We start from the raw sequence: 21,795 nt of genomic DNA on the forward strand, positions 1-21,795 counted from the left end.
GTAACCGGCCTTACCAGCTGATGAGCTGAGGCGGCCTGCCGCGGCCGGATCCTCTCGGCCTGTGTCCCGCACCATGTGGCCACATCTGGACCTCACCCTGTCAGGCAATGAGGCCCAGATGTGGCCAGCGCTCCCTCTTCCCCTTCCTCCCTGCTGGCTGGCCTGTCCTGACCCAGCCTCGGTGTCTCTGGGTTGCCAGACACGCAGGCCTGGCTGCATCTCCTGGTGGGCTCCAGTCTTCAGACTTCTCCAGTCATACAGGGTGCTTCAAGGCTTGCTGGAGCCCCAGGGTCCCAGGTTTCAGAATGACCTGGGAAAATGAGGGGGGAGCCCATCCTTCCCAAAGGTGGGTGTTCTCTGGGCCTCAGGCTGGCAAAGATGACCTAGCAGCTGTTCATCTGGCTATTTCTGTTTCTCACTAACCCCAGCCTCTGGGTCTTTTCCAGGGGAGCCAGGGATTGCCGGGGCTCCCAGGTGCACGGGGGAAGCCAGGGCCTATGGTAAGTACCTTCCATTCTGAGACCCCAAACCTCACAGTCTCTAAAAGCTCATCCAGGACTTCACTTCCTCCTGTGGCAGGCCTGCAGGGCAAGGCAGGAATGGAGGTTCACCCACTTCATAGATGAGGACCTTGAGGCCTGGCGGGGGTGGGTAGGAACTTACCCTGCGTCACAGATAGGCCTCAGTCACTGGCAAGAGTCTTGGGATCCCCATACCTTGTAAACAATAGCAAAGTTTACAATAGCAGTGGGTGTCATTTATTTATTGAATATTACTGCGTATCCCATCTTTCCCATAACCCCCTGGGGTTAGAGAATTATTATTCCTCCCATTTTACAGGTTGGTAAACTGAGGTTACACAAGGTAAAGTGACTTGCCCAGATTCCCATGGCTAGTAAGTGCAGGAGGCAGGGTTTGAACACTTGTGGCTCGTCTAGTTGTCTAGGCAGGTTTCATTCGTACACTCCCGAGCATTTCCAGCCACTCGCAGGCAGGGGGATAACGCAAGGGGTCAGCAGTAGCTGAGCCCCCATTTACCCCCACCTCGCCCGTAATCTCTTCTCTTTCACAGGGCAAAGTTGGAGACAAAGGGTCCCTTGGGTTTCCTGGGCCCCCTGGGCCCGAGGTAGGTGATGCCCTATTTCTCTATGCCTGGCTGCAATTGGGACTGGGTGCTGTCCTTGGGAAATCAAGACCCTGGGACAAGGAAATATTGGCCTGAGATCGCACAGCAAATGAGAGATGGGGCTGGGACTAGAAGTTCCGATCCTGGCCATCTTCTGCCTCTGCCTGATTCCAATTGTATAAGTAGAACCCTGGGAGTAGATCTGCGTGAGAATTAGCATAGGCATGCTAGACATTCCTCATGAAATGGAGCGAGGCAGCTGGGTGGGCTCTCTTTGCCCCCACCCCTGCCTTCTCTCTAATGTGGGGACTTTCTCTGGAGAACAGGCTGAGCAGTGCAAGGGCCGTGTCTCTCCAGGATCTTCAGTACCCAGGTCCTCTGGGGGTCTCCACCAAGCCCAGCCAGAGTCTCGCCCACCCTCTGCTCCCTGGCCTGGGGCTTGCTCATCTGCCAGGCCTCAGAGACAAAAGTCTGGCTCTGCCGGGCTCTCCAGACCCTTCCAAAGATCACTCCTGGTAACGCCCGGATGGATGAGGGAGTGTTTCCTGAAAGCTACAAGTTCTGACTTTCCACTGTTTTGACTTTGGCCGTGTGACACAATCCTATCTTTAGACAAATGGACTTGGCCCCTCTTCCATGGCCCTGACTCCTTCCCCTGGTCACTGTGGAAAAAGACTCCTCCACGAGTCCGGGTTTTCCCAGCAGCCTGGCCAGTGAGGCTGGAAAGCAAGCTCCCTCACAGTTACTAGGCTCCACCTCGTGCCAGGAGGCTGTGTAGCATCTTTAGGGTGAGAACTTGTGGAGTCCCCACCACAGCCTGCGGGAGGTGTTGCTACCACCAAGGACACATGAGGAAAGGGAGTCACAGCGCAGGAAAGCGACTTCCTCAGTGTCCTTGCTACTTGCAGCAAGTAAGATTGATTTTGGCTCTCTCATGGGTCGCTGGAAGCATCTGGGGTCTGCCTGTCCCAGCTTTTCGATCTGTTTGGATTGGCTGGCACAGAAGATGGCTCTGCTCAGCTGAAGACAGAAGCTGCTGAGCTTGTCAGCACCTCCCTGGGCCTTCGCCTCCTATCCCAGAGACCATGGGTGGGAGCGTCGGCTCTCCAGCCCCTTGCAAAAATTATCTCTTTTGCTCATTAGTGAGCTCTATGCATGTGAGCGCCAGAATCTGATCAGTGTCCCAATCACCAAGTTCTCCCTGGAGAGGGAGCCACCCCAGGCAGGCTTGTTTTCCTAGGACGCCGGACCCAAAATCCTTTGGGGTCTTTTTTTTCTTTCAATCCTCACCCGAAGATTCATTTATTGATTTTAGAAAGAGAGAAAGTGGCAGAGGGAGAGAGAAAGAGTGAACGCTGCTATGAGAGAGAAACATCAATTGGTTGTCTCCCTGACCGGGAACCGAACCCGCAACCCTTTCGTTCAAGGACAGTGCTCCAATCAACTGAGCCATCCAACCAGGGCCCAATATACTTTTGGATGCAGATTTTCACTGAGCGCTTACTAGGCCCCAGGCAAGGCTTTGCTCACCTTATTCCCTTTGAGCCCAGAAGAGTCCTGTAAGGTGGTGCTGGTCACCATTTCACAGATGAAGACACTGAGGCCCAGAGAGGGGCCTGCAGTCACACGGTGAGTTGGTGGCAAAAGAGAATTTGGAGCCCCTCATTTTGAAGAAAAAGACCTGGGCTCTGGCTACCTGTGTTAGCTTCAAATTCAGGACCATTCTCACTTTTGCCGGTGACATGGGTGATAGGATGTTTGAGTTGCAATTTTACAGGAATTACCAAAAGGTCAAAAGAAGGAAGAAAAGAAAAGCCACCTTGTGAAGGAAGATAGGAAGGGGCATTTTGGTTTTGGGGATTCATTCCAAAAATGCTTCTGTTTTTAGCTGGCAGGAAAGTGAGGGAGTAGCAAAGCTGCCCTAAAAGTGAACGGGGTTCTAAGCCACATTAACAGAGGTATTAACACCTAACTCAAGGGAGGGGATGTTCCCATACTTGCCTGTGCACGTCAGTTCACACCCACAGAAGCATAGGCGTCCTGGTGATGACCAGATGGGGGCAGCCAGGCCAAGGGGCCCTAGTCCCTGACTAGAAGCTGTTGAAGGGACAGAGAAGGGCAGTCCTCCAGGGATGGAGAAACTGGTACCCCTCTACCACCAAATTGTTCAAAGGCCATTGTGGGAAGAGCATGAAGCTGTTGAGGGAAAAGGGAGGGGATTGTCGGGAAGAAGCGTCCACTGCTCAGTCGCCCATCTGGAAGGACTGGCCTGGGGTCAGCGAGCACGCCTTGGGGCTGTGGGGCAGAATCCAACACATCTGACCAGGACGTAGTGGGGATTTCAGCTTCAAACGGGAGGAGCTGAGAACAGTTAGAGGTACTTTTCGAGCCTTTCCAAGTCACAGCAGACCCAGAACACACTCATACCTGCAGGATCCCTGCCGTCCGAGGAGGGCACCTCTCTGAGCGGGAAGTGGCTGGCTCTGGCCAGGCCCAGGACTTGAGAAATCCTGGGTTAGGCGACTTTGTACGTGCTCGTTCCTGTGCTAAATACACTTGGCATTGTTCCATTTACTTCTCTCAGCACCTGTGTCAGGCATAGGGCTTCAGCTGGCATGCCTGTTTCAGAATCAATGAACACCTGTTCTAGTTCGCTGCCCTGTGCAGGGCCACGCCCCCTGAGGATGAGGTGGAAGCCCAGATCGCTGTCCCAGTTCCCGTCCAGTGGATGACCCTGGTCTCTGCCTCCCCCTAGGGATTCCCTGGAGACATCGGCCCCCCTGGGGACAATGGCCCAGAAGGTGTGAAGGTGAGTCATGCCATCAGCAGCCCCAGTTCATGGAAACCACAGGGGTCCTGGCTGTCTCCCTGGAGGGGGAGTCTTGTCAGCCTGAGATGGACGTGGAGGTGCTGCCTCTGTGACCCCTTTTTGTTTCCTTCTCACCAGGGTAAGCCTGGAGCTCGAGGCCTGCCGGGACCCCCGGGGCAGCTGGGGCCTGAGGTAAGACCTCCTGGCTCTGCCCCTGTCCTGCTCCCCCAGCCCCAGCCTGCTCTGTCCATCATCCCTGAGGCCTGGGCTGGGGGCGGGGCCTCAGTCAGGACACAGCCCAGGGCAGCCTTTGTCTCCCCCTCTAGTCCATCCCTGACAGCCCTGCTCTGTGACCTTTCCAGGGGTCTTCTCTGCCCTGGGCTGGCAGGTGGGCCACTCCTTCCCTCCCCGCCTACCCCACTGCCCTGAGGCTTCTTTCTCAGAGCCCCTATCACTGCCCCTGCCCAAGGTGGCACAGGCATTGGTGTGGGAGGGGAGCAGTTGTCGGCTTTGTCTTACAAGTGAGGCCCTGAGACCCGTAGGAGTGAAGAGACTGTGACCAGTCCCACAGTCAGTGGCAGGCAGGGCCAGGACACAGGTCTTCTTGAGCCCAAAGCCCGTGAATAGCATGACACAGACCCTGTGTTATTGACTTAACGTGCTCCTGGGAGCTGCCTGGGGCATCCTCAGAGAAGTACATGGCTCACACAGCTAGTAAGTGTCAGAGAGATCTGACACACGACGAAGGGGATTGATGAGGTCCCTGCTGGCCTCCTGGGGCACCAGCTGGAGAGCTGTGGGGCACTTCGTAGGCAGGCCCCCGACTTTGCACACACATGAGTACCCCTCTACCGCCCACCTTGGCTTGGGCCCCAGGGCCCCGGGACACACAGCCCCGGGTGAGAGTGCAGGAGACCCAGACGCAACATGACCACAGGCAGGCATCCAGCTGGTTCTGGGTCTGGCAGGGTCCCAGCGCTGGCTTTGGGAGCCACCACATGAGGCTGCTTTCCTGGAAGCTGGGGCAGGGGGGGCAGCTCTGATGAGGCCCCCGTGGTCAGACCTGGCATGCCAGAGGGGCCAGTTTGGAGGCTGCCGGTGCCTGTGGTAAGGCCTGGAGAGTCTCCGTGGGCCAGAAGTGGGAAGGGGGGCTGGGCAGAGAAGAGAAAAATGGCGCTAGCCGTGTGCTGTCATCTATACTCATTACCATGCAAGGGAACCCTCGATGGGCCTGCCACTTGCTCACATCTTCATTGATTCATGCATCTCCTCATACATTCACTCATGCCCCTCCCTTCCTTTCTTCACATCTGCTGGACCCTGTGCACACACCAGTCTGGAGCAGTGTTTGGGGAGTGGCTTCCAAAAAGCTTAAGAGTCCATCGCTGTCCCCCCAGGAACAGAACTTGAGCCAGTCGTTATACTTTAGGATGATTCTCTTCACTCCGCCCCATTTTACAGACAGGGAAGCTGAGGCACGGTGAGGTTAAGGTCTGCCAGCAAGTAAATGGCAGAGCTCAGAACAGAACCCGTGTCTATGAGCTGCAGCCTGGGGCTCCGTTCCCACAGCACAGAACAGGGTTTGACTCTCCGCCCCAGCACTGCCATGAACCCCGGGCTGGTCACATTCAGATGGCACTGAGGACCCCACTCACCTGGAAGTTCCCATGGGGCCTGGCCTCTAGGCCATGACACATGGTGCCTACGTCCTTGGTGTGGCTAGGCAGGGTGCCCAGGTGCCATTTCTCTGGGTCCAGGAGGGCTTTCTTTGGTACATCCCTTTCTCTTCTTACAGGACAAGTTTTCCAAGAGTCCTGCTGGATTAACCTTCTCCTTTTTCCCTCTCTTGTGTCTCCGGACTCTAGGGTGATGAGGGACCCATGGGGCCACCTGGGGCTCCTGGCTTGGAGGTGAGTGTTGCTGGCCTGGGATGTGCTGGAGTTGAGCCAGCTGAGCAGAGCCCGGCAAAACTGGGTGGTACTCTGACCAAAGCCGTCAGTGGGAGCCTCAGCCAGCCAGGAGGGGGCCAAATCTTAAAGGAGGGAAACCAGAGGCAGAAAGCTGACATCCGTCCTTGCCCACCTACTGTGTGCTATTGCTTTACACCCATGGTCTCATTTGAGTCCCCCATGAGAGAGGCACAACTTTTCTTCATTTCACTGGGGGCCAGCGAGGCTCAAAGAGTGAGGTTTAGCTCACATGTCACTGCCGGGAAGTGGGTCTTCCGGCCTGGTACCTAGCCCTGTGTCCTCTCCACTGCTCCAAGCAGCCTTCTGGGAGGTGCTGGGCCTGCCCTCAGCCCCCACCTTCGCCCCTGTGATTGCATCCATCAGCAGTTCATAAATATTTTGATCTAGGGCCTCTTGGTACCCAAAACTAATTGAGGATGCGAAATGCTTTTCTCTGTGTGGGTTACATCCAACCTTATTAGTCATCAAAACTGAGAAATTTGTAACGTAGTTGTAAATCCACTGAAAATGAATCACAAGTCCATTTCACGGTACCAAAAATACTAGTCAGTGAAAAACAGCTCTATTTTTCCCAATCGAAATACTTTAATGAAGAGAGTAGCATCCTTTTACTATGTTCCCATTCAATATTTGGACTGTAGCCCATGTCTCGTGACCTCACTCACACTCACCAGAGTGAGAGTGACACAGGCCAAGGACATCGTAGTGTGATCGTAAAAATGGTTTTGACCATGTGCATCTGCCGGAAGGGTCTCAGGGACCCGTAGGGTCTCCAGCCCACCTTCTCAGGACCGCCAATGTAAACTGTCCCCTCCCCCGTGCCCTTTATCTTCTGTCCCTTCCCTCAGTCCTTGAAGCCAGTGTCACCTCCCTGTTTATAAATGAGATCAGCTGAGGAAGGGGGACTTTCCCGAGGTTGCACAGCGGCAGACCTTCCCTGCATCCCCAGAATAGCCTGTGGACACCAGGGCTCTGTATCCCTGCCCCCTACCCCGGGCACTGTGGCCGTCCCCCTGTGCCAGGTCCCGGGACCCCAGCGGGGCTGCCTCGCCAGCCTCCTTTCACGCCTCTCTTTCTTTTGCAGGGTCAGCCTGGCAGGAAAGGGTTTCCTGGGAGGCCTGGCCCTGATGGCTTGAAGGTGAGGGGGCTTGGAAGTGACTAGGCTGAGGAGGAGGGAGAGAAATGCCTGGGGGGGTGAGGAGAGACGGGGAGCCAACATATAACGACCTGCCCGGGACGAACCCTGAACTCCATGGCCAGCTGTGATGAGGAGCTGGGGAGAAGAGTCCCCATTTTTTACCAAGTATTGGTAACCCAAGAGAAAAAGGGACATAATCTAAATGTCCCACAGTGGGACAGAGCTCAAGTAATGGGATGGCCGAGGCGGCCACCACAGATGGTGCAGTGGGAGGTTTTACGAGATGGGAAGGTGCCTGTGGGCCCGGTGGTGGCAGGAGCAGAACCAGGCGTCACAGCCCGTCCTTGTCCAGGCTGCTCACGCTGCGTCCCACTGCGCTCGGAGCACAGGCTGCAGTGCAGATGGCATCACCTCTGGGCCCTGGGATTCTGGGAGATCTCCACTTGCTTCTCTGAGTCTCCGTATTTCCCCATTATGCACAATACATATGTAGGATATTTGTTAACAGGGGTTTTTACTTTAAGCTTTGAACAAGGACTGGCCTGGGTAGGACCCTCGGAGCAGGGGTAGCTTCACTTCACAGCTTTCCAGGGACTGTCCCCCTTTGCACCCTGTCACTGAAGGGGCTGGATTTTTCCAGCCATTCTGTGACTGAGCCAAGTTTACAGCTGAGCAAGTTGACAGAGGATTAGGGAAGAGCTGGGGGTGGGGGCAGGTTGTCCACGTTTCCTCAGGGGAAATGGCCTGCTGTCTGTCTCTGGGTTTCACAAGCAGAGGTCTGAGGGAGGAGCTGGGGAAGGGTGAGGATGGAGCCGGGACTACAACGAGCCACATCCATTTGTGAGGCCAAGTCCTGTCTGGTCTGAGGCCCTTTCCTGCCCTCTGAGACTGCGGCCTCTCTCCCTCCGACACCCATTGGCTTTCTGTGGCGGGAGTGGTGACAGAGCTTGGGTGGATTTATCCCACAGTTCTACTGGCCTCTGCCCAGCTCACGCTGTGGGGTGACCCCAGCGGCCGGGGCTGCCCAAGGAGCAGGAAGCATGGGGAAACGCTGACAGATGAAGTCCTGAGAGACCACCAACCTTGAGAGCCAGCAGTATAGCCTTGGANAAGGGGCTGGATTTTTCCAGCCATTCTGTGACTGAGCCAAGTTTACAGCTGAGCAAGTTGACAGAGGATTAGGGAAGAGCTGGGGGTGGGGGCAGGTTGTCCACGTTTCCTCAGGGGAAATGGCCTGCTGTCTGTCTCTGGGTTTCACAAGCAGAGGTCTGAGGGAGGAGCTGGGGAAGGGTGAGGATGGAGCCAGGACTACATCGAGGCACATCCATTTGTGAGGCCAAGTCCTGGCTGGTCTGAGGCCCTTTCCTGCCCTCTGAGACTGTGGCCTCTCTCCCTCCGACACCCATTGGGTTTCTGTGGCGGGAGTGGTGACAGAGCTCGGGTGGATTTATCCCACAGTTCTACTGGCCTCTGCCCAGCTCACGCTGTGGGGTGACCCCGGCAGCCGGGGCTGCCCAAGGAGCAGGAAGCATGGGGAAACGCTGACAGACGAAGTCGTGAGAGACCACCAACCTTGAGAGCCAGCAGTATAGCCTTGGAGACAAACGAGTCTGGTCTCCCTTATTTATAGCCGAGGAGGCTGAGCCCAGAGCAGAGACAAGACCCACCAAGGTCGCCTGGGAGCTGGTGGCAGAGCCCTGAGGGGTTGGGGTCCAGGCTCCCCAGTCCGTAGTCGTCCTGCAGTGAGGTGGCTTGTCACCACAGGAGCGGGGATTTTAGTCGGTCAGTCAGCCCGAAGTTCCAGTTCTAGCCTGGCCTCTAGCTGGCTGTCACTTCTCTGACCTGTCACCTCGAACAGGTCACTTCTCTGAGCTTCAGTGTCCACCGCCACAAAATGCAGTGGGTTGAGGAAGGGCCCACGTGTGATGTAGACATCAAAGTGCCAATTAACCTGCCAAGGGCCACCCAGAGGACACGGGTGACTCGGGCCATCTCTAGGGCTAGAGGGTCTGCCCCAGTGTCCCTTTGTCCCTGACATTTGTTTGGAGTCTCCAAGGCCATGCTCTGGCGCTGAGGTTCCTTGTCCATCCCCAGCAGTAGGGACGAAGGCCAGTCAGGTGGGGTGCTCTCCAGGAGGCCTGGACTCCTCCCAAGTGACCCCCTCTGTTTCTTTGCAGGGGGAGCCAGGCAACTCTGGACGGCCGGGACCTGTTGGTGAGCAGGTGAGTCAACACCAGTCTCTGAGCGTAACGGCTCTCTTTACTGAGCACTTACTATGTGCCAAGCCCTTTGATAAGCTGTCCGCTTGCACCCCACATTCCTTCCCATCCTAGCTCCAGAGGTATGTTCACTCCTTTCCCTCTTTTGTTGATACGAACACTGTGTCTCAGCGAGGTGAAGTCACTGGACGAGAGACCTGTCAGTCAGAGTCACCCTGGTCATTCCCCGCGGCCTGATTCTGCAGATGTTTCTGGGGCCTCTGCCCAGAGAGGTGACGTGGCTTTGCTCCCAGAGCATTGAAACTGGAAGAGCCCTTTGACCACTGGCATCTGTGCTTGACCTACAGATGGGAAGCTGATGGCCAGACAGGCGCAGCCACTTGCCAGGGGCTCCTGGTAGGGCAGTCTTCAATGGTAAAGAATGAAGTTCAAACCAGCGGCTCTGGCTACCTAAGAAGCCAGGCCATAGTCTAAAGACAGCAGAGATGGCGAGCAGTTATTTAAAGGAGGTTTGAGGGTCACACCTGCATTAACATTACCAAGCAGGGCTGTTCTACTTGTGGTCCAGGGTGGCTATGAATGTGGCCCAACACAAAACTAGATTTACTTAAAATGTTATGAAATTTGTTTGTGATTACATATCACAACATATTTAACGTGTGGCCCAACACAACTCTTCTTCCAGTGTGGCCCACAGACGCCAACAGGTTGGACAGCCCTGGCTAGGGCCTTGGCGCTGGGGAGAAGCAGTCCTAAGTGCCGGGCTGGTGGACAGGTGGGAAGATGGCAGTCCCCTCCACTCCTTTAGAGAAAGACTCCATCCCCCAAACCCTCCGAGGGCTGCCTCGGTCCAGAGGAGTGTTGATGCTGGGGACCCAGAGGAGTTTGTCTCCACTGAGAACCATCAATGGGGTGGGAGCTGCACTCAATGGGCTTCCTCACCGGGCCTGCAACATCTGTTGGGGGGAAGGGGGGAGGACTGGGTTTTTTGAAACGTTTCCAGTGTCATTTGAGCGCATTCTGTGGGAAGCCCAGGAGTTTGGAAGGGCTGCTGCGGCCTGGATATATTTCCTGATTGGAAAAAAAAGGCAATACAATCAGCAAATTTAATTTCATAGTCATGCTGATGGTCAGGCCCTTGGGAAACAGAGACACAGAATCCTAGGATGTCAGAGAACAGAAGGTCCTTGGAAATGACTGTATTCAGGGTCCTCATGGTTTTTTTTTTGTGCCTTGGATCCCCTTAGCAGACCAGCAAAACTCGTGGACCCCTTCTAAGAACAAGCACTTAAGTGCAGAAAATATGAAATAAAGGACTACAAGGAAAATTAGTTCTATCGAAATACAGTTGTGAAAACGTGTGCAGATGTGATCTGCCCCTAGACACGCTTCTTTATTAGTGCAGTCGATAGTGAGATCTAGCAGCAGGTCTGACCGCCTCAATTTCACAGCGGTGACCAGCCTTAATGACGCATTGTGAAGCCCCTGCCATACTATGACATGTCAGTGTCTGTGACAGGTGCCCTCCTTATCATCACAGTGTTGGCTGCATTTGTCAGGCACCTGTCAGGTACGAAGTCCTATGCCAAACGCTTTCTGCACCAGCACCTGCGGTTCCCCCCAGCAGCCCTGCGGTGGGAGGTGTTATTACCCCATTTCACACATGAGGAAACCAGGCTCTGAGAAGTAACTTGCCCAAGATCTCCCAGGCAGTAAGTAACACGAGAGAGCTGACATGCAGGGCTGCTGGATTCCTGAGACCTGCCAAGAGGGACTGGAAAACCCTCTGACCTCTTGCTTTCTGATAGGTTCCTACAGCACGGCTAGCTTGCCAGGCCCTGTCCCTGGTGCTAGGGACACTGATGGTTACAAGGCTTGGGCCTCGCCTTTAAGACGCCCTTTTCCGGGGGAGGCCAGGCATGTATGCAGCTGGCCCTGAGTTGTCTGACCCACAGCTGCCTTGTTCCTAGTTGCTTCCCCAGCACCTGGCCAAATGTCACGTGAGAGAAGGGAGGGAGGGAGAGACACTCCCATAGCAGACAGTGGCCCTTTTTTATCTGTAGACACAGAGAACCAGGCCAGCTTCCCCCACCCTACATCAGGGACTCAGATCCTGCCCGAGCAGTGGCCACGGTAGGTGACCATACTGCCTTCTCCCCCAGCCGGAGAAGGAGCCAGTGTGCCTGCAGCTGTGAGAGCTGCTTCTCTACCCGGCCCACCAGGTGGAAGCCCTGGGCCTCTGCCACTGGCCTCCTGGGCCAGCCTCAGCTCCACCTGCAGGACAGGCCTGCTGGGATGTTCCGGGACGGTGCCCCAGAGGGGTCCCAGAAATGGGGGGGCAGGGGAATGGGGCACTCACTGTATGGCCTTTATTCATTAGGATCCTGTTTGGCTTCTTGTTTGAGGTTTATGACCCGCCTGCCTTCCAGGACCCAGCAACCCATAAATTTAAAGTAGCTATGAAATTTGTTTCCCTGAGCCAGTCAGGCAGCAGCCTTTTAACAGAGCAGCTTTCTTCCCCCCATCAGCCTCCTCTAAGTGTCTGACTGCTCCCTTGTGGAGAGCTCAGGCCTCTGTCTTAACCCCGTGCCCTTTTAAAATAAATTAGAATGGGATGGGAGGGAACGAACATTTACTGAGTGCCTGCGTGTGCCACCCATTATCTCCAGGACTCAGAGCAACCCCGGGACATAGGCAGGGACCTTTACCGAGAGCCCTCCATTCTGCAGACGAGACTCAGAGGGCCTCTGTGATTTGTGCACACACCTGAAGATTCAGCAACGATGGCACAGATAAAGTACCAGGGGCCAGCCGTTGTTATCCACATTGCTATCACCTGAAAATGCTCTAATTTATTTTTCTGAAAGCAAGTTGTTGCAAAAGTCAAATACTCAAGTTAGTTTCTGTGGCTTATTAGCCATGACCTCATACCTTGTATGTCATGCTCTCACCTTGCACTTCAACCCCAAAGGGTCTGTGAGCTCAGAGAGCCAGGACCCTCCACCAGTAGTGATGGTGCCAAGGGACCAGGGAGATCTGTGTCCCGCTCACAGCCACGTGCTTTGGAGGCCCCGTGGGAAGACAGGTGCCCTTGGAACCACGAAGCCCCAGGCTGCGGCCCACGGGGTCCTGGCCCAAGGTGCCACTTTAACATCACCCTTGAGCCCACGGAGCTAAGCCTTTGGAACTGGGCATCACTCTGTCACTTTAGTTGGCTGACAGGTTGGAGCTTCACTGGCTGAGGGCACGACTTCTTATCTATCTCGGATCAGGTTCAAGGTCTCCTTTCTGAATACAGTTTGGGAACAGGGAGCAGACAGTATGGGACGAACCCACTCATCCCTCAGTCTCTCCTCATTCTCCCAGAGAGTCTTGGCTGCAGACTTGGGTTCTTCCAAAGGCCTTTTGTTCCCCCTGAACCATGCGACACCCTCCTCAGCTTGAATTTTCCGTCGCAGAGAAGAGTGTGGGGTCTGGGCAGGGAATCGTCCACCTTCCTGGGTGGCTCCTCTGGGCTCTCCAGCCTGGCTGTGCCTGCGTCTGCCTGCTCAGGGCAGCAACGAGGCTCGTAGCCATCTAGGAGAACCCCTGGAACACAGAGGCAAGTTATCACCCAGTGGAGTTAAAAAGAGCAACCGGAACCACAGTGTGTGTGCGCGCGCGCGCTCGCGCGCCCTTTTAGAAAGGAGAGGAAGCCTTTCACAAGACAGTAAAAAGGCCTTCACTTCCCAGATCTCAATCAGGTCTTTTGGCAGAGGCTGGTAGTGTATTTCTATCCTGGCCAGCAAGTTTGTTTCTCTCTTTGAAATAGCACCAGAGCCCCAAAAGATGGGGACAGATTTCTCACAGACAGGCCTCTGCCCAACACAGCATAAGGGCCGCCCCCCACCCCACCACTCTCCAAACGTGGCTGTCTCCCAGCCAGATTCTGGCGCGGGAAGACTGTGTGGCGCTCCCGGGGATGCTGGCAGAGGCCCCACCGCTTGGCTCCAAAATGAGAAGCATCTGGTGGAGTGAGGGAAGTCAGGACAGTGCCGGGAGAGAGGCAACTCTCGGTGGCAGCTTCATGCTGGCAGGATTACCAGGCTCCAGGCAGGGGACGCGGGGGAGAGGAGCCCCAGAGGATGCACGCCGCAGGGAAGTTGCCTTTGAAACTCAGCACGCCCCTGAATTCATGTTGCTTCCTCCTTTCTGTTGCTTTCGTAAATGCTTCTTCCAGGGACTTCTGGGATTCATTGGTCTGGTTGGGGAGCCAGGAATCGTGGGAGAAAAGGTAAGTGGTGTTGAGGGGAACATACAGACAAACAGAGCTTGTGTTTTGCGATTTGAAAAAGACGAAGGGGCCAGTTGACCTGGGGGTTTCAGACTTCTTTCTCCTGTTCTCTCCTCGTTGCCTTGGCATCTGGACCCCCAAAGAACCCTTGTCCCTCCTGTAACTGAGGCTCAAAGAGAGGAGGCGACTTGCTCAAGATCACCCAGGCAGGAAGTGGCAGAGCTGGGATTTGAACCAGGTTCGGTACCCAAGGCCACACTTTGCCTGCTAAGCCATTCTGCCTTGTGCTGGCACCCAGCTCACCGAATAGCCTGTGGTTTCCCACTTCCACCCATGGGCTCTGGAGGGCACCCGCTTTCCTTTGTGTGGGCTTATCTCATCCCTTGGCAGCCTCGGGAGGAGCCAGTGTTCTTCCTAGTGGGTAGATGGAGAAACTGAGGTCCGGGGAGGAGCAGCATCTGCCCCCTCCTGCCTTTACAGGCTCATCATGAGCCTCCCTCCTGTTCACTCCCTGTATCCTATACCCTCTGGCCATCACATTTTTCTCCTCCTGTCCTTCCCCCGTTCCTCTTCTTCCTCCTTTTTTCAGATTTAACTTTTTATTTTGAAATAATTAGAGAGTCACAAGAAGTTGCAAAAAAAAAAAAAGTTCAGAAAGATTCAGTGTGCCCTTTCCCCTGCTGCCTATGAGTGGTGACATCTTGCATAACAACAGTGCGATATCAAAGCCAACTCTGCCTTCTCTTGTCGTCAGATGTTCCACGTCCCTCCTCATCATCTACAGACCAGGCCGGCCCATCCTGCAGCCAGGAACACATTTCCCGCTCCCGCCCTCTCTGCCCTCTTTGCCTAAATGACTCGCGATTATCCCTTACCTCTCAGGTCTAGCGATACTCCCTCAGGGACTCCTTCCCCAGCACATCCCCACAGCCCCGTGGGGCAATCCCTGTGTTGCAAAGCCTTAGCGGCCGAGAGCCACTCTGTCCCTGTGGTAACCCACTTTATATCTGTTTTGGTAACTTGTGTCCATCCCCTCCCAAAATTTGGGTCTCCTTCCCTGCCAGCAGGATCTGTCTATCTCTACTCTGTCTTCTGGGTTCTGTACATCACGCTGGGCACATCGTAGATGCTCAGTAAATGTTTGCTGCTGGCTGGGTGGGTGGGTATAAGAAACAGGGCCTCACAAAAACAGCCAGGATTTGAACCCAGAGCCCCCCTGCCTTCCAGCCATAGCTGTTGGCTACCCGCACCATCCGCAGGTCTGCCGGGATGGGTTGAGAGGGAAAGAGTTACATCTCTGATTCTTCTAGGTTTGGGCAGCGGGTGGGGACAGTGAAAGAAATGCCTTCCCTTGCCAGCTGCACCTCAGCATGCCCAGCCAGGGGGTGCCAGGCCCAACGAGGACCACATGAGGCGGGCCCGGATCAAAGGGGCTGTGTGATTACTGTATCCTTACTCAGGACCGTCCTTGCCTGAGGGAGCCCACTGGGTGGTGCACTGTAGGGGAGCTGAGGCCTCCTAGGACTTGCTGGGGGTCTTGGGTTCTGCTGAGTAAAGGTACAGACCCCTGCTCTTCCCCTGTCACCACCCTGGGGTGACGTGTCCATGAGCCAGACAGGGACTCTCTATAGACCTTGGGCAAGTCCCTGCCCTTGTTTGGCCTCTGGAAGGCCATCTGTACCGTCCTCTGTACCTGTCCCCACAGAGCCATCCCACAGCTATGACTTCCCTGAATTGTTGTCTCCATCACAGGGTGACCGGGGCATGATGGGACCCCCAGGAGCGCCTGGACCCAAGGGGTCAATGGTAAGGAGCCAGTCTGCACCCCTTTGCCCCCTCTTGTCATAGCTGTGGGGACAGCTGTGCTCTGCCTGCCTCTGCCTACCCCAGGCACTCAGGATGATTTGTGCCTTCTCCCTCCAGGGGGCATGGCTGCTGCCCCGACATGGGGCTGGGGCTGAGCCAGCCCAGGTGGGACTGGAGGAAGAAGAGGCACCTTCCACCGCTGAGTCCCTCCTTCTCTTCTCTCTGAGTAGGGTCATCCTGGAATGCCAGGTGGAGTCGGGACCCCTGGAGAGCCTGGACCCCCGGTAAGCAAAGCCCTTATGTTCCTTGAGCTCAATCCACTGTCAAGTAAGGATGAGGAGTCCAGGACTCAGAGTCAGACAGACCTGGGGTCAGGTCCTGGCCCCACCGCTCCCCGGCTGCACCGGCAGAGCGGATCACTGAACTCTGAGGGTAAATTTCACTCAGCTGGAAAACAGAGAAAATAGTCCCGGGGCATCTTGGTCATTGTCACCATTATGACTTTGTTCATTTACTCAGTAAATACTGTATAATATGTGTCTGGGGCCTCACCAGGAGCTGGGGATGTGGCCACCAACAAGGCAGAAAGTTGTCCCTGTCTGTCCCTGAGGAGCTTGGGGGGCAGAGAGGACCCGATAAATAAGAAACGCCTGCTATGGCGGAAGGAGGGAAGAACTAGAAATGACTAGACATGCTGAGGACAAGTAGCTGAGGGTCAGAGCTGAGGATGCAGGGGTCCTGGCCTTTGTGTGATCGCTGAGGGACCTGGGATCTTCCTAAGGATCCCAAGGCAGGGACGGGTGGGAGGGGCCGGAGGGCTGGGGGAGCCGTGTAGTAGGAGCACCCAAATTCTAGCTCCTGTGCCCTCCAGGAGTGATGTAAGGGTAGGGAGAGCTGGCTCCCTCTAGAACATGGGGAGTTCTGTCCTTCTGCCTCCACTGGTGGGGGCTGTGGAGACCGGCAAGGGCACGTACCTGAGCAAAGGCTGGGGCTCAGGGCTGGGAGCCTGCTCTGGGGGGTGGAGGGGTGCATGCGTGGCAGGCAGGTGGAAAGGGTGTGAGGGGAGGAGGCCAAGCCCAGTCAGAATCCCTGGGGAGGACTGGGGGATGATGCCCAGGTCCCTTCAAAGCCCAAATTGAGGGGCTCTTTAGAGTTTGATGAAGGAGGGCACTAGAGCCTTTGAAGATCTGAACCCCAGGAAAGTGGGCACATACCAGTTCTGTGCGCCAATTAGGGAAGCAAGCCCAACTGAGTTCCCACACTTCTGTGTGTACCTACTACGTGCAGGGCCTGTGCTTAGCTCCAAAGACACAAAAGTGGTGAGAAACAGATCTGCTTTTAGGAGTCACACTGTCTAGTGGGAATGCCAAGTATAAACATCCTCTCGCTCGTTAACAGTTTTTTACTGAGCACCTGCTATGTGCCAGTGCCAGGCAAGTAACCATCATTCAAACTCAGAGGTGCCCGGCAACAGGGGGCTCTGTCTGNCTCTGCCTGCCTCTGCCTACCCGAGGCACTCAGGATGATTTGTGCCTTCTCCCTCCAGGGGGCATGGCTGCTGCCCCGACATGGGGCTGGGGCTGAGCCAGCCCAGGTGGGACTGGAGGAAGAAGAGGCACCTTCCACCGCTGAGTCCCTCCTTCTCTTCTCTCTGAGTAGGGTCATCCTGGAATGCCAGGTGGAGTCGGGACCCCTGGAGAGCCTGGACCCCCGGTAAGCAAAGCCCTTATGTTCCTTGAGCTCAATCCACTGTCAAGTAAGGATGAGGAGTCCAGGACTCAGAGTCAGACAGACCTGGGTTCAAGTCCTGGCCCCACCGCTCCCCGGCTGCACCGGCAGAGCGGATCACTGAACTCTGAGGGTAAATTTCACTCAGCTGGAAAACAGAGAAAATAGTCCCGGGGCATCTTGCTCATTGTCACCATTATGACTTTGTTCATTTACTCAGTAAATACTGTATAATATGCGTCCGGGGCCTCACCAGGAGCTGGGGATGTGGCCACCAACAAGGCAGAAAGTTGTCCCTGTCTGTCCCTGAGGAGCTTATATTCTAGCTTGGGGGGCAGAGAGGACCCGATAAATAAGAAACGCCTGCTGTGGCGGAAGGAGGGAAGAACTAGAAATGACTAGAAATGCTGAGGACAAGTAGCTGAGGGTCAGAGCCGAGGATGCAGGGGTCCTGGCCTTTGTGTGATTGCTGAGGGACCTGGGATCTTCCTACGGATCCCAAGGCAGGGACGGGTGGGAGGGCTGGGGGAGCCGTGTAGTAGGAGCACCCAAATTCTAGCTCCTGTGCCCTCCAGGAGTGATGTAAGGGTAGGGAGAGCTGGCTCCCTCTAGAACATGGGGAGTTCTGTCCTTCTGCCTCCACTGGTGGGGGCTGTGGAGACCGGCAAGGGCACGTACCTGAGCGAAGGCTCGGGCTCAGGGCTGGGAGCCTGCTCTGGGAGGTGGAGGGGTGCATGCGTGGCAGGCAGGTGGAAAGGGTGTGAGGGGAGGAGGCCAAGCCCAATCAGAATCCCTGGGCAGGACTGGGGGATGATGCCCAGGTCCCTTCAAAGCCCACATTGAGGGGCTCTTTAGAGTTTGATGAAGGAGGGCACTAGAGCCTTTGAAGATCTGAACCCCAGGAAAGTGGGCACATACCAGTTCTGTGCGCCAATTAGGGAAGCAAGCCCAACTGAGTTCCCACACTTCTGCGTGTACCTACTACATGCAGGGCCTGTGCTTGGCTCCAAAGACACAAAAGTGGTGAGAAACAGATCTGCTTTTAGGAGTCGCACTGTCTAGTGGGAATGCCAAGTATAAACATCCTCTCGCTTGTTAACAGTTTTTTACTGAGCACCTGCTATGTGCCAGTGCCAGGCAAGTAACCATCATTCAAACTCAGAGGTGCCTGGCAACAGGGGGCTCTGTCTGCCCCCCCCCCCCGCAATCCTTTTGATAAAGTAGAAAACGTACAGTACAGAGTTGGGACCAGAAGCCAACACCCTGGGCCCCCTGTGGTGTGTTTTGCCCGGTTCATGAGGAGGAGGAGAAGCCACATCTGGCCTGGGGCTAGAGGGGCCGGTTGCAGTCTGAGGCACCCTGCTTGGACTCCAAAGGTCCTGGCCACCCAACCCGAAGGCTACTGCCCTCTCTCCCTCCCCAGTGTTCACAGGACCTGAGTACCAGGCCCAGGAGTCTCCCCTAGAAATAGAGTGATTAGAATGCATCAGCATGGGAGGAACCCAGGGTCAAAGCCCAAGTACAAGGATGCTGGGGACCATTATCGAGTTCTAGCTCCTGTGCCCTTGGACTTCAGCCTCCCTGGACCTTAGTCTCCCCATCTGTCCAGTGGGAAGAAGAAAACCTGGAAAGGAGTTGCTGGGACAAAATGGAAGGCCAGTGGGAGGTGGGCAAATAGTGGAGACCTCAAGGGCAGCACAGAGGAGGAAGGTGCTGGCCTCTGAATCCCCTGCCTCCACGGCCCCAATGACCTCCTCCTGCCCCATTTTCTCCGTGCTTCCATGTGTTCGTTGGGTTGGCCCAGACTGAGTGAAATCAGACAGATCCCAAGGTGGCCACTGACCCTTCACTGCTGCAGTGTGGGGCCGGTCCCCTGGACCTCTTCCAGCCAGCTGGCTGCCCCTCATGCTGCTGGGGAAGTAGGAGAGCTCAGAGGGCAAAATCAGACACGTGTGAGTCACATGCTGGCGCCCCCACCCACCAGCCGTGTGCTTGTCCGCAACACTCATGGCTTTCCTGAGCCTCAGTCTCCCCATCTGTAAGCCAGCACGATACTCCCTTTGTTATGAGATTGTTGGGAGACCAGTGATACAGTTCATGATGTCATTGCTTAGCAAACTACCTGCATATGCTAAGTGCTTCACAAATGGTAGTAGGAATAATAATTACTACCTGTTAGCTACACTAATTGCCACAGTTATTGGTAAGAGGATTACTAATACATTGCTGATGATGCTCTTCACACCGGATTGGCATTTTCCCACTTTTCCAATCACTGTAACATCCGTGTTTTTCTGCAGTCCCTGAGGTCAGCCAAGATTATTATCGCCACGAGTAGGGGACGGGATGCAGTGGAGTCCTGAGCCCTGCAGTTTCTGGCCACCTCCTTTAAGAGAGCTCATAGCTACTTTTTACTGGGGACCTTCCAGATCACTGTGTCTTCTCAGCAGCTCTTGGAGGCAGGGACTCTTCTTACCCCTATTTTTAGTCGATGAAACGGAGGCCCAAAGAGTTTAAGTCACTTGCTTAAGGCCACAGAATTACTAAGTGGTAGAGCTGGGACTTGAACCTAGGTCTCTGGTGGAGCAAGCAGTTGGCTCATTTAGGCGCTGCACTCTATTGCCTCTGCATCAAGACTTGTCCCCTGAGATTTCCCAGTAACACACTGCTTGCCTTCTGCAGTCTGAGATCCCTCCATGAAATGATCCATCCCTTTTCACTGAGTCCCGATGTTCTCCGCCACCCAGGAGTCATATCTGCCTGTTTATTGGGCCAAGCCTGGGCTCCCACCTGCTCGCTCTGCTGAAAAGGGGTCAGGCTGAGACCCAGCCCCTCACATCATCAGCAGTTGGAGGGTCTGCGCCCCTCGAGGCCATAGGGAGAGAGAGAAGGAGGGAGCTGGAAGTTCTTCCTGAGGCCACAAACGGAGCTGGACCTCTCCCCACCATCGGGAGGGGGCTGAGTCTGACTCTTCCTTGTAGAAGGGGCATGCCTAGCCTGGGACTGGCCACGGAGCTGGGAGGCCCCTGCAGCTGTCGAGGGGGTCCTGGCCAGCCATAGGGTGCAGCTGCTGCTTGATGAGTGCAGCTGGGGCCCGGACCGGGGAAGGGAATTAGGCAGGGAGCCCACCTGCTTCCTCTCTGCCTTCTTTCTCTCCCTTCCTGCCTTCTTCTGCCCTCTCAAGTTGTGCGCATATTCGTCATTCCTTCTGCAGATTTCTAAATCTGTGTCATAGGCCTGTGCTGGACCAGGTACTCAGAACTCAAGGAACAAGGCCAGTCAGTCCCGTGTCTTCTATCCCTCCCTCCCTGACTCCCTGGTGCCTCCTCTTGTCATTCCAACATCAAACTGAGAGAACTGGGCATCCTCCCAGGGCCAGGCCAGTTCCCTTCTCTTTGCCTCTCCCCCCCACCACCTCCACGTCTCCACCCAGCCTCTCTCTTGACCCTCCCTTCCCAGGCAAGCTTCCCCTCCCCCTCCCTCACCTCTGGGCTGTGGTCTGGTTCTTCCCCCTACAACCACGGGGCTCTAGGCTCTCAGGTAGCCCTCAGGTGATCCTTGGGGACAGGGGCAGGGACAGAACTTGCAGTGCCACATTCTCCTTGCTGATGGGGGGACAAAAGAGGAAATGGGAATTTAAGAAGACCTTTTATCAGAAATGCCATATAGCTTCTGATTGCATTTAGAGGAAAAGAAGGAAATGAGTCACACAGGGAGGTCCGTCCTCACTAAGGATTCCTAGGGAGGGCCGAGGCCCCGTGGAACCCAGGGCAGACTCCCACTCGAGGTTGTGCTTATCCCCTGCCTCTCCTAGCGGGACAGATTACCCCACTGGGCCAGACCCTTCAATATGAAGGCTGCGGAGCCCGGGCAGGAGGCTGCCCCTGAGGCCAAGCTTTGCCCCAACTCCTAGTCCCCTCAGTGTTGCACTTGGTCCCTAAAAAAGGGCTTCTCCAAACACTCTCCTCCCACAGGGTCCTCCAGGATCTCGAGGTCCGCCAGGAATGAGGGGAACAAAGGGACGCCAGGTAAGTGGGGCCCAGCCCCTGGGGGCCTACACTGGTCACCTGCTGGAGAGACCACATCCTATACCTTACCCCTTGCCCAGTCCTGAGATCTTTGACCTTCGCCGCACCAGGCAGGGTTCCAGGCTCACTGTAGGACCCCACCCCAGGCATCTTTTCCAGCCCATTTCTGAGCACCAGGCCTTGCCAACTAGTGGGCACAAACAGGTTCTTGTTCCTTCATTCACTCAACCATCTTTTACTCACACCTACCCTGTGCGGGCCACTGGTGGAGGCTCTGTTGGTGCCACAGAGTCTAGGACCAGTCTGATGCCTGTCTGCCCTTATGACTCAATCAAGTTGGCCAAACAGACAGTTTAGGGTCGTGAGCATGTCATCAATGGAAGCGTAGGGCAGCTTGGGAGCGTGGAGGAGGCACCTCACCTGGACAGGGCACCAGGGAAGGCTTCAGGGAGGGGGCAGTGCTTGAGTGATGCCAGATTCCAGGCAGCAGGAAAGCTCCAAGGCAAGAGAAGGTGTGGCATGTTTAGGGATTCCCCATTGGTTCAAGGGAGAAGGATGAGACCTAGAATTAGCAGGTACTGAGCGAAGCAGGACCTCAAACACCAGAGCCTGGCTTATGGGCTATGCTCCGAGGGTAGTGGGGAGCCATAGAGAGTTTTAAGCAAGGACTGGCCTCAGCATGATAGCAAAAGGTAATT

At 55.4% G+C, this 21,795-nt stretch overlaps 1 protein-coding gene across 2 annotated transcripts in view; it reads left to right on the forward strand.

Annotated features, from left to right (window-relative positions):
• Positions 1–21,795, forward strand: part of COL27A1 (collagen type XXVII alpha 1 chain) — a 130,167-nt gene that overhangs the window by 65,177 nt on the left and 43,195 nt on the right. For both annotated transcript variants that reach the window (XM_037059120.1, XM_037059119.1), the window contains exons 18-28: positions 447–500; positions 1,073–1,126; positions 3,882–3,935; positions 4,074–4,127; positions 5,801–5,845; positions 6,990–7,043; positions 9,221–9,265; positions 13,482–13,535; positions 15,288–15,341; positions 15,572–15,625; positions 21,044–21,097. In XM_037059120.1, coding sequence (XP_036915015.1) covers positions 447–500; positions 1,073–1,126; positions 3,882–3,935; positions 4,074–4,127; positions 5,801–5,845; positions 6,990–7,043; positions 9,221–9,265; positions 13,482–13,535; positions 15,288–15,341; positions 15,572–15,625; positions 21,044–21,097 — 576 coding nt within the window. The remainder of the gene's footprint in view (positions 1–446; positions 501–1,072; positions 1,127–3,881; positions 3,936–4,073; positions 4,128–5,800; positions 5,846–6,989; positions 7,044–9,220; positions 9,266–13,481; positions 13,536–15,287; positions 15,342–15,571; positions 15,626–21,043; positions 21,098–21,795) is intronic.

This window comes from Sturnira hondurensis, unplaced genomic scaffold, assembly GCF_014824575.4.
Source record: "Sturnira hondurensis isolate 20B ecotype Veracruz unplaced genomic scaffold, ASM1482457v3 Scaffold0010448, whole genome shotgun sequence".
In the NCBI taxonomy this organism is placed as follows: Eukaryota; Metazoa; Chordata; class Mammalia; order Chiroptera; family Phyllostomidae; genus Sturnira; species Sturnira hondurensis.